Here is an 11,874-nt window from a genome sequence, read left to right as displayed (position 1 = left end):
CTCTACCTGCAGCAATGAGCTCTTCCTAAACACTTTGGCTTCTTCTCACAGTCCAAAAACATTACTGTTAGATGGACCTGCCATTGCCCTTAGATATAAGTCTGTATGTTTTTGTTTTGCCCACTATGTCTATCTTGTGACACACTGGAAACCTGTCAAGGTTGTACACTGTCTCCTGCCCAATGACTGCTGGACATAGGAACCAGTCCACGCTCAAACAGCCCTGAAAGGATAAGTTGGTATAGATGATGGACGGACTTTTTGTGACACCGGTGGCCTCTGATCACAGTTATGAGACAGAAAATGGTCAGAAACCAACGAGGAAGACATACCGCAAAGGTTCGGCAGTTGGGAGTTGAACACTGACGGCTGTCAAGAACCAACAGCCAAAATGCTACACCGTGGCACCACATGAAGCTTTATTTTAAAATCAGAAACATATCCAGAGAAATATTACTTTTGTCATGAAATGGGGAATATTAAGCAAAATACTTTTTTTTAGTGGAGGACCTGGTAAAGCTAAGTTTAAGTTTATTTTTTGAAAAATGGCTAACAGAGACAGTCAGAGAGAGCCTGACTGAAGCAAAAACATTGTACCACCACTTAATTAAAAGTGTTTTGTTATTCCATTGATGGCTATATTAGTTCAAATGAGAACATAATACTTTTCTAATACTTGAAATTCAGCTATTCTGTTGGGAAATTTAACACAGATTTTAACTTTTTGTCTTGCTGTGCATCTCCCAACAAGAGAAAATCACATTTCTATTATGTCTTTTACACGTAATCCATCTATACTGTACGTATTATGGCAAGCCGTTTTAACATAAATTCGGTTTCGTCTGACTATCCGTAATTACATTCCAGATATCTTAAAATGCATTTTGACTAGACAAAACTACATTTTGACTATCCGGAATGGTAATTTAAGATATCTTTATTTACATTCTGACTAGGAAGAATAATAATTCAAGATATCTTCAATTACATTTTGACTAGTCAAAATTCCTTTCAAGATATCTCAAATTACGTCACCGGATTCGTCATTGAAAGCGTCACACATCCGTAGATGTAATTTAAGATATCTCGAACGTAATTATGACTAGTCAGAATTACAATTTAAGATATCTGAAATAAGACATTGCGTGTAAGCCCCTTATTGGCTGTAAGCTGCCTGAACATTCAATGGCGCTGGCTGTTTTCGACAAAATTGTAAGAAAATGCCACAATATAGAAAGAGCTTTTTAAGTATGGGATATGCAGAGAGGGCGAAAATAGTATACTTGAAGAATGCTTAAGAAATTTGCAAAGAATTTCGGATTTACTTGCTGCCGACGCACACAATGCACTGAAAAACGGCTAGCTGAAAGCGCTACTGTCGACTCATGTCCAAGCGGGAATAAGGAATATTCCTCAGCTCGGGCAAGTTCAGTTAATAACCAGATGCAGTTTTTATACTGTGGTAAAGCATCTGCCTCTTGGGAATTATGGTAAAGCCAGCTAGCTCTTGATTTTCACATGCGAGACGGCACAAAGCATTACAGCACCCTCCTTTAGCTTCTCTGAAAACAAAAGCGCACGCCTCCGGTTCCTGTGTGATGATATATGGCAAGCCGTTTCGTAATTCAAGATATCAGTAACGTCATTTTGACTAGTCAGAATGTCAATTTAAGATATCTTAAATGGAAAAGCTGAATAATTCAAGATATCTCTAATTCATTTAGAGATATCTTAAAAGGAATTTTGACTAGTCAAAATTACAATTCAAGATATCTTAAAAGGAATTTTGACTAGTCAAAATTACAATTCAAGATATCTTAAATTTATTTTTTACTAGTCAAAACTCAATTTAAGATATCTTGAATTGTAATTTTGACTAGTCGTAATTTAATTGTAGATATCTGAAATGGGTATTTCAGATAGTCAGTAATTCATTCGAGATATCTTGAATTGACGTCTCCATACAACTCAATGGAAAATCTGATGTCATTTCGACTAGTCAGAATGTAATTAGAGATATCTCGAATAGGTATTTTGACTAGTCAAAATACAATTAGAGATATCTTAAATTGCTAAAACGTCTAGTCATAAAACAATTTGAGATATCTCGAACGTAAGGGCGGTAAAACCGAATTTATGTTAAAAATACATCTAAGATATCTTGAATTATGGTGGCATTTGAGATATCTTTAATTGGAATTATGACTAGTCAAAACTAAATTTAAGATATCTTGAATTGTAATTTTGACTAGTCGTAATTTAATTGTAGATATCTGAAATGGGTATTTCAGATAGTCAATAATTCATTTGAGATATCTTGAATTGACGTTTCCATACAACTCAATGGAAAATCTGATGTCATTTCGACTAGTCAGAATGTAATTAGAGCTATCCGGAATAGGTATTTTGACTAGTCAAAATATAATTAGAGATATCTTAAATTGCTAAAACGTCTAGTCATAAAACAATTTGAGATGTCTCGAATGTAAGGGCGGTAAAACCGAATTTATGTTAAAACGGCTTGCCATAAAAAGCTGAATATTTCAAGATATCTCTAATTCATTTAGAGATATCTTAAAAGGAATTTTGATTAGTCAAAATTACAATTCAAGATATCTTAAATTTAGTTTTTACTAGTCAAAACTACATTTCGCCTATCCAAAAATACATTTAAGATATCTTGAATTATGGTGGCATTTGAGATATCTTTAATTGGAATTATGACTGGTCAAAACTAAATTTAAGATATCTTGAATTGTAATTTTGACTAGTTGTAATTTAATTGTAGATATCTGAAATGGGTATTTCAGATAGTCAGTAATTAATTCGAGATATTTTGAATTGACGTTTCCATACAACTCAATGGAAAATCTGATGTCATTTCGACTAGTCAGAATATAATTTGAGATATCTGAAATGGGCATTTTGACTAGTCAAAATACAATTAGAGATATCTTAAATTGCTAAAACGTCTAGTCATAAAACAATTTGAGATATCTCGAATGTAAGGGCGGTAAAACCGAATTTATGTTAAAATGGCTTGCCATACTCGTATCAGTTAGTTACTTACATGGCTGCAAGTGGCGTCATTGCAGGTGGTAGACAAGCGATCTGATTGGCTGGCGCAGATGAGCTCTGTAATATTTATACGGGTGCAGCTGTGGCTACCAACAGAACTAACGCAGCTTTATTTCCTCTACACTGGTTGACAGGTTAGTAGCGCTTTTCTCAGTTGTTCTCCCGGAACAGTAATCCGCGTGTTTGCACTACTGGAGATGGGAGTCCGCGGCTCCTTCCACCTTTGATTGGGACGTAAAGTTTGTTGTTGAAGCATAGCGATGTGACGGTAAGCTGGGAGTCCGGTAAAAACACGGGGGTTAGCAGCCTTCGAAGCTACGGTCTGTTAGCTCACTTTCCGATAGAGCCGCTTCTTCCGGGAAGAACGTGCAGCCTGGAAGTGTGCTGGCACGGCCCGCGTGACCTCAGAACTCGGCAGCTGGCTCTGTGGTGATGAACGGGGGGTTTGGTGCTTAGACATAACGTGGGAACATCTGCGTCCACGGACAGCTGGAGGCATTGCGCGCGCCAGGGTTACGATAACGTCACCTCACGGGTCAGCAGGTTGGGTATAGTTACTGTTTAGGGAATGGTTGTTAATTCCAAAGGTTGGTGTTTGATGAGCCAGTGCAGCAGGCTGACCGGCCGCGCTGTGGTCATTACACCGAGGCTCTTTATTGCTCTGATTGAATCAGCTCCATTAGAACCGAGCCGACCCGAGTCTTATTAAATTACATTTATTACTGGATATTTTGTGCCAACATCCTCTAATTCAGGGAAGGGCCATATTTTTTTCAGCACGGCCATTGGAGAGCCACATGACCACGCACTTAAAATAATTGGATATGAAACACGCTAAAATGATTCTCAATAAGAACAAATTTTCTATGAATTTATATCTGTATGGTTACTGCAACAACATACAACTGTTTTCTGGATATAAATGCATTTTAATATGTCCTTAAGCAAAAGACAAACCGTTTGCTTTAAAAAAACGTGCAAAAAGGAATTTGAACTCCTTCATATCAAAGAACAAAAAGTTTACTTAAGAAAACTGATTGCAAATAGTTTCGGTGTATAAAATAAATGCATTTTAACAAAGTGCTGCTGTTTAGGTACGGCAGTAAAAGTGTAGTTACAAGTCTTTTTAAAAAATTATTAAATTATTATTGCTCTATTCGCAGGCCGCACTGAGTGATGACAAGGGCTGTGTGCGGCCCCCGGGCCGCCAGTTGCCCATCCCTGCTCTTATTACTGACCAAATATAAACACAGCTGAGGTGTTGAGGACTCCAAAGTGCTTCACACTACATTCATTAAATGGTAGCCCCAGCTGCACTGGGGTGGACTAACAGAAGTGGGGCTGCCATGCAACCTCAGACCACTGGTAACAGGCAGAGAGGGTGAAGTGCCTTGCCCACGTCCATGACTGAGATGGACGGAGCAAGGGTTTGAAATGGCAACCCGCCGGTAGCAGGACAGGCTCCTAGTCCCTGAGCCACTGTTGCCCCTCACTGGGTGACCAAATGTTGTGAAAAAGGTTTGAGACGAAATGTCATTCCTTTGAACTTCCTGGTTTGAATATAGCTGAGTAAGGCAGTTTCAGTTTGGGTGTAGACACCAGAGAGCTGTTTTCTACTTTCTGCCAAGTAGCCTTTCCCAGCAGTGCAGCTGAAATCCCCACATCAAATGAGGATTGCGTGCAGATCAGGCCATGTTTAAAGCACATTTTTGATACTTAGAAAACACAGTAAGGGTGTGTAGAATTAAAAAGCTCTGATGTGCTGTACTTTCCAGTCTTTTTGGTGATTTTAAATCTTTCTCCAAGACGCACGCTACTTCATGTGCTGACAAAATGTTTGCTTAGTTCCCACCAGGGCTGAAAACAGGCTGTAACTTAGATAGTTGAGTTGTCAGTTTTAGTGATTACTTGTGATGAACACATTGTCGTTGTAATTTTTTTTTCTCCCAAAGCTTTAAATTTGCTTCATGGATATCAAGGACAATGCGCCCATCTGATTGACCATGGAATATAATAGCCTACCGTTTATTGCACACCGAGCCGTCTCTGGCAATGTCTTGTGCACATTGTTGCTGTGATAATCAAGCATTTAAAAAAAATAAAATAAAAAAAAAATGGGTTGTGCTGTGACATTTTTTTTTTTTTTTTTTTTTTTTTTCCGGAGTTGTTTCTTTGTTCTGTTGAAAGCCTCCGTTTGGCTGGGTTTAGGTTTCCTCCCTGTAGGCCGTGGGCCAGAATCTGTGGGATGACTTTTCATATGAACTGTCAGGGGGCAACTTTATTCCACCGGGATAAGTTGCTACACATAGCAGTCATCTCAAAACACCAATGTTCCCACGTTAAAGAATCTAAACTGTTGCACTCCCACTCCGGTCCAAGAGGTCACAACGTGATTCGATTTTTGCTGCTCAGCCGATCAGATCGCTGTATTGTCAGCTGAGCGCGTTCAACCACTTCATCATGGCTGTGCCCGTAAAGGGTTGTAAACATTTGTTTCCAGATGAAGAAAGCCCAAAAATAGCATTTTCTGGCACCAGTTGGCAAAGATCTTTATGGCAAGGGAAAAGAAATAGCCCAGACCATCCATCATCCATTTTCTAACACGGTTATCCCTGCTGGGTTCGTGAGGGGTGCCGGTGTCTATCTCCAGCTGTCAATGGGCGAGAGGCAGGGTACAACCTGGACAGAGTGCGAAATATGGGGGGGTCCGGGGGCTCGACCCCCCCCCCCCCCGATTAACCCATGAGACCCCCTGAAAGCCTCAAAAGCAAAATTTAAAGGGGGTCCTAAATTGTGTCAAAAAAATTTAAAATCAAATATTTTTTGTCACTAAAATGTTTTTTAACTCAACATGTCCAGTCTTCAATTCAATTTCTTTTCCACAAATATGTTCTGTTTTTTGCCAAGTGGAACCAGCCAATCCTGTTATAGGCCTACTGCATATTGAGAAAATTTAGATCGGTATTGCGCAACAATCGGGAGATGAGGACCCCCCCCCCCCCCCCCCCCCAAACATTGACAGGTATTTCGCACACTGAACCTGGACAGGTCGCCAGTCCATCGCAGGGCAGAAATAGCCCAGACTTTTGCCCAATTTACTGTGATATCACCAAGACCTGCTGAGCTAGGATAGCACAGGAGCCAAACGACTTATACACGCCAGAATTTGTATCCCCTGCGTCGGGGGAGTGCTTGAAATCAAAAAAACTTTTAACCTCCAGCTTTGTGACGTCTAAATATTTTTAAACATCACAATCTAATAAAATGAAACAGATTTTTTTTTTTTTTTTAACTCCTAATACATTGTTCTATTTTTAAAAGCGACATATCAGTATTATCAGCCGTGCAGTTATCAATGCTGTTTTATTGTCTGGGCCTGGCAATGGATTAAAATTTCATGTTGGTGTAGCGGGAGTTTGGCAAGGCATAGCTGCTGCTATCACTGTTTTCTCACAACCCACCATTTCATCTTTGAAAGAAAAACAGTAAGAAGTGACTTGACTAGCTCACCTTCTTGTGGTTTCTCATGAAGCATGCGCCTAACGTTTTAATTTGAGACTGTGATTAACTTAAACCAACCTTTGGTCGGCTGGTATTGGGTGTTGCTTCGTCCAATCAGCTCAGAGTTTTGCTGAAGGTCCCTCCTTTCTCCAAACTGATTCGAGGGGAGCAGTCCCAGATTGATAATGTGCAGAACAGAGTGCTACTCATTAAAACACATCAGAACTCAACTGGAAAACAAACTCCTCCTTGATATGCTTCCTCATATGGAATGGACAATGTGTCAGGAGCAAAAAGATGCTACATCATTTGCTGAAAATGATAAAAAAAAAAAAAAACAAGACACTACCATCACTGTGACATATTGAATACATTTTTTTATTTTTTTATTGGACTGACTTGTACAACTTTGCAGATTTATGCTTGATTTAGAAAGTAACTCATAATTTAGCCCCAGCTCCTCTCTGGCTTAATCAGAGAAACGGTGAGTGTGATTAGAGGAGACTGTTCTTCCTCAGAGGAAGAGCACCTTTCATCAGTCGGCCTGGTCTGTGAGAGGTGGCAGGGAATGTAAGTCATTACCAGATGAAATCAGACAAATATTAACTTATAGGGTGTTCGCTGAACATTTGAAAAATGACTTGTAGACACACATTTGTCAACAGTAAAACTACATCGGTTATGCTGTGTTTGTATATTTGTACTGTATTGGCTTTATATTTAGTAGCAGTATTTTGTTGTCTTTGTGTCAGGATGTGTCTAGTTCAATTTCATGTCCTTACTGTTTGTCGGTGTTGTACTTACATTCCTGGATATTGCTTTTTTTAACATCATGGTCAGGGGACTACAGATGAAAAATTGCCTTTGGCTAATTCAGGCTTTTTTAACTCATGAATTGTCATGTTTTATGAAATTGCATTGTCACCTTTTCAAATAAATCTATCAATCAAAATGATCAACCTCCAGAAGGTTCAATCCAAAGTCTTAGAGAATGTGAAAGCGATGCAGCAGGCTGGTCCAGTTTCCTGAAATGTTGTTGCAGCAACTCCAAAAGATCCTCAGTAGTTAGCATGGAGCCTACATTTGGATGCATGCTTGACGATGTTGGGTCAGGCTCTTTATGGGAGGATAGATGGTATCCTGGGGTATCTCATACCAGATCCTGACCAGGGCATCACTGAGCTCATGCAGTCTGAGGTACCTGGTGGAGTCAGCTGGGCCTGCACAGGATGTCCCAGATGTTCTGTTGGATTTTGGTAAGGGGAGCATGGAGGCCAGTCATCGGTAACAATTCCTTCATCCTTCAGGAACTGCCTGCATACTCTTGCCACATGAGGCTGGGCATCATCCTGCAACATTGTCTGTGTTACTCACTCATGATATGGATCTGTAGAAGAAAATGTCAGATAAGATGGGCTTTATTGATCTCACGTTGGAGAAATTCACTTGTCACATCGGCTCAGTAATCAATCAGAAGAAGGTGCCAAAAGTAGGACAAGGTGCATCAATTATATAGTGTGTTCTTGTTTATACAGTGGATCAAAAAAAAGTAGATAAGAATAAAAAAAAAAAAAATAGAAATAAGGCAGAGGATGTCTTGTGTATATTCACGGTAACTTATATACATATGTATTGACATATTTTCAGGTGGCAATAGCAGCAGAAGTCACTTATTTCAGGATTATTGCAAAGTGTATTAAATAGAATTGCACATTTAGTTATTGCACGTTGGTTAATACAGTTGGTTATAGTTCAGCATTGTATAATCTGATAGCCGCAGGAATGACCTGCGGAATGACCTCCGGCGTGTCTGGCTGCACGTGTCTGGCTGCACATCCCGATTCACACTCCATTCAGACAAATTTCAGACATTCATAGTAATACTAGCTTCCTTACCGTGCCACACGGTTTCCAGAGATGATTCTGCTTAGCAGTGTGATGGACCTCAGCGTCTGTTGTTTCCTGCGTCTGTAAATCCTTATTAGACGTTCGTTTGTCTTATCCACATCCCAAAAGCCGACTCTGTCTAACCATAACATCCTGAATGTTACAGGTGCTGCCGTTTTGTTTTGCTCGGTCCCGCCTTCAATCCCAGAGAGCGGTAGTACCGCAGATCGCCACTAGGAGGCGAGGAGCAACCAAGGAACCGGGATAGTGTGGTGTGTAAACGGTCGTCTTGACTTGATTAACTGATCCAAGCTCAGACTGGTCTCGGCTCGGTTAAAAAAGTGTAGTGTAAACGGGCCTTCTCTGTCCCGCCTGTGCTGCCCGGGGCCCAGCAGACGACAGAGTAGATGGCTGAGGCTATCACAGAGTCATAAAAAGTCTTAAGCAGGGGCCTGCTCACGCCAAAGGACCTCCGCCTCCTGAGGAGTTTGAGGCGGCTCTGGCCCTTTATTATACAGAGCATCTGTGTTATGAGTCCAATCCAGTTTATTATTGATGTGAAACTTTCAACCGTTTCAATGTCCTGTCCCTGGATGTTCACGGGAGAGTGAGGTGGGGGTCTTCTCCTGAAGTCGATCACCATCTCCTTGGTCTTACTGGTGTTTAGACACAGATGGTTTTTCTCACACCAGTTCACAAAGTTCATGATGACCGACTGGTACTCTAGCTCGTTCACCTCAGACACACAGCCCACAATAGCCGAGTCATCAGAGAACTTCTGAAGGTGGCAGCAGTCTGTGTTGTAAGTAGAGTCCGGGGTGTAGAGGGTGAAAAGGAATGGAGACAGGACTGTTTGTCCACCCCAGCGTCCTCCAGCTTCTCCCTCAGCAGCACCGGTCTGATGGTGTTGAAAGCGCTGGAGAAGTCAAAGAACACGACTCTCACAGCGCTCCAGGTGGGTGAGCGCCCGCTGCAGCAGGTAGATGATGGCATCCTCTACTCCGATGTTGGGCCGGTAGGCAAACTGCAGCGGGTCCAGGGTGGGGCTCACCACGGTGCCTAGGTGTGCTAGGATGAGGTGCTCCATGGTCTTTATCAGGTGGGAGGCCAGGGTGACTTGTCTGAAGTGGGCCCTTTTCTCTGGCGTGCGGTGTTTTGGGAACTGGTACCACACAGGTCTTCCACAGGGTAGGGACCACCCCTAGGCTGAGGCTCAGGTTGTAGATGTAGCTGAGGACCTCACAGAGCTCATCTGCACAGGTCCTCAGCAGCCTGGGGGATAACGTCTGGTTCTGGAGGCTTTCCTCTGTTTCAGTCTCGTCAGCTGACCTCTCACCTGCATTGGTGTGACTGTGAGGGGGAAGAAGGCAGGACTGAAGGTGTGGATGGGTTGGGGGTTGGTGAGAGTGGCGGCAGGGGGAGAGTGTGGAGAGTTGAGGACAGGGAGGGGGCCAGTATAAGGGGAGTCAAAACGGGTGAAGAACCTGTTCAACTCATCTGCAAACTTGGTGTCACCGTCTGTAGCCCTGCTGGTCCTCTGTTCAAAGCCGGAGATGTTCTTCAGACCTCTCCATACATCTCTGTCATTGTTCTGCGGCAGCTGCTCCTCTATCTTCTTCCCATAATCCTTCTTTGCCGCCCTGATCCTCCACTGGAGCTCCCGCTGAACTCTACGCTGCTCCTCCCTGTCCCCTGAGTAGAAAGCCCTCTTCTTCTGGTTCAGCAGGACTTTCAGCTCAGTGGTCACCCAGGGTGGGTTATTTGGAACTCATCGTAGCCGTCACGTTGGCGCAATGCTCTCCACACATGTACCCAGTGATGCATGTTGATGCATCACTGGGTACCCTAACCTGTTGATGTCATCACCATGAGAGTTTTGAAACATGCTCCAGTATGTGGTTCTGAAACAGTCCCTCAGCTTCTCACTGGCCTCATCTGACCAAACTTTCACGGACTTCTTCTGTGCTATTGTTCTCCTCACCAGTGGAATGTAGTGGGGGAGCAGGAAGACGAGGTTGTGATCCGAGCGTCCGAGGGGGCGGAGGTGTAGGCGTCCTCAACATTTGCATAGTTTAACATTTGCGTATTTTAATTACAGTTAAAATTGTAGTTGTAATGATCTTGCATTGTCATGTTTCTGAATACCCTTCAGTCCTAATTAGTATTTAAGTGACATGTATGATATGTGTCTGGTCCTTCAGATCACGTTTTTGAAGTGTTGCTCATCGTTCTACTTAAACCTGCTTCTGTCCTTCCAGAAAAGTGATGAGAGCTGAAGGCTATAGCTGATTCTTTGGGGATAATGGAGGATGACTGCAGGCCTCTGCTGGGTTATGAGCCCACTGGTGAGAGTTACTCCCACAGAGGATCCACTGGCTCACTGGACATCAGAACTAAAAGGTAGATGCCCTTGATCCTCTGAACTTCTAAATGTGCTGCTAAACCTTTTGAATACAGTAAGTGGGAAACCCTTCGTGGTGAAATGTTTGTCCTTTTCAAACACAAGCCACACAATATTTATGACTTCTAACATATTTCATTTTATGTAGCAACTTTCACAGATACAAAATAATCATACAGAAAGGAAAAGTCTACATAAAATGGTTAAACATGAGGGGGAAAAAAAAGAGAAACATTGAAAAGATAAGAGATGTAGTTTACTGGTGTAAAGTTAAAAATACAATAATCTAAGATGGAAAAGAACTGCAGATTAACAAATCAACGTACAGGACCTTTATGGAAAGGCCAGTTTAAAAAGGATGGTTTGAGCTGCAGAGACCACTGAGTTCTCAGGGGGGGAGGGTTCCGCAGTCTGGGGGGCATGGAAGCAACTGCTCTAAACTGGGTTGACAGTGAAAGTAGCGGGGGGACATAAGACCATTCCGAGCTCTGTAACCGAGATAACTCTTGTGTGTAAACGGTCAGCAGACTGAACCGGACCGCGCTAAACATAACCGGACCGCGCTAACTGCGGAACAGTTCCCTAGTAGGTCTCGGACTGTTTTTTTTATTTTATTTTATTTTATTTATTTTTTTATCCCGGTTACCTGATAACAAAGAGCGCATGAGCAGACCGCGTCATCCCCTTACAGTCAGCTGACTGTCCGCGGGATTTCCGGCGTGTCTGGCTGCACGTCCCGATTCACAATCCATTCAGACAAATTTCAGACATTCATAATAATACTAGCTTCCTTACCATGCCACACGGTTTCCAGAGATGACTCTGCTTAGCAGTGTGATGAACCTCAGTGTCTGTTGTTGTTGTTTCCTGCATCTGTAAATCCTTATTAGACGTTTGTTTGTCTTATCCATGTCCCAAAAGCCGACTCTATGTCTAACATAACATCCTGAATGTTACGGGCGCCGTCATTTTGATTTGCTCGGTCCCGCCTTCAATCCCAGAGAGCG

The 11,874-nt window shown here is 42.2% G+C and overlaps 1 protein-coding gene across 5 annotated transcripts in view; it reads left to right on the top strand.

Moving 5' to 3' along the window:
• Window positions 1-3,099: 3,099 nt before the first annotated feature.
• Window positions 3,100-11,874, top strand: part of slc38a9 (solute carrier family 38 member 9) — a 55,062-nt gene continuing 46,287 nt past the window's right edge. For 2 of the 5 annotated variants that reach the window (XM_036140675.1, XM_012854281.3), the window contains exons 1-2: window positions 3,100-3,212; window positions 10,725-10,866. In XM_036140675.1, coding sequence (XP_035996568.1) covers window positions 10,769-10,866 — 98 coding nt within the window. In that variant the 5' untranslated portion in view covers window positions 3,100-3,212; window positions 10,725-10,768. The other 3 variants (XM_036140671.1, XM_036140672.1, XM_036140674.1) reach the window with 3 other exon arrangements.

The sequence above is a fragment of the Fundulus heteroclitus genome, chromosome 8 (assembly GCF_011125445.2).
Source record: "Fundulus heteroclitus isolate FHET01 chromosome 8, MU-UCD_Fhet_4.1, whole genome shotgun sequence".
Taxonomy (NCBI): Eukaryota; Metazoa; Chordata; class Actinopteri; order Cyprinodontiformes; family Fundulidae; genus Fundulus; species Fundulus heteroclitus.
The sequence above is the reverse complement of the archived record's forward strand: the minus strand, read 5'-3'. Positions and strand labels throughout refer to the sequence as shown.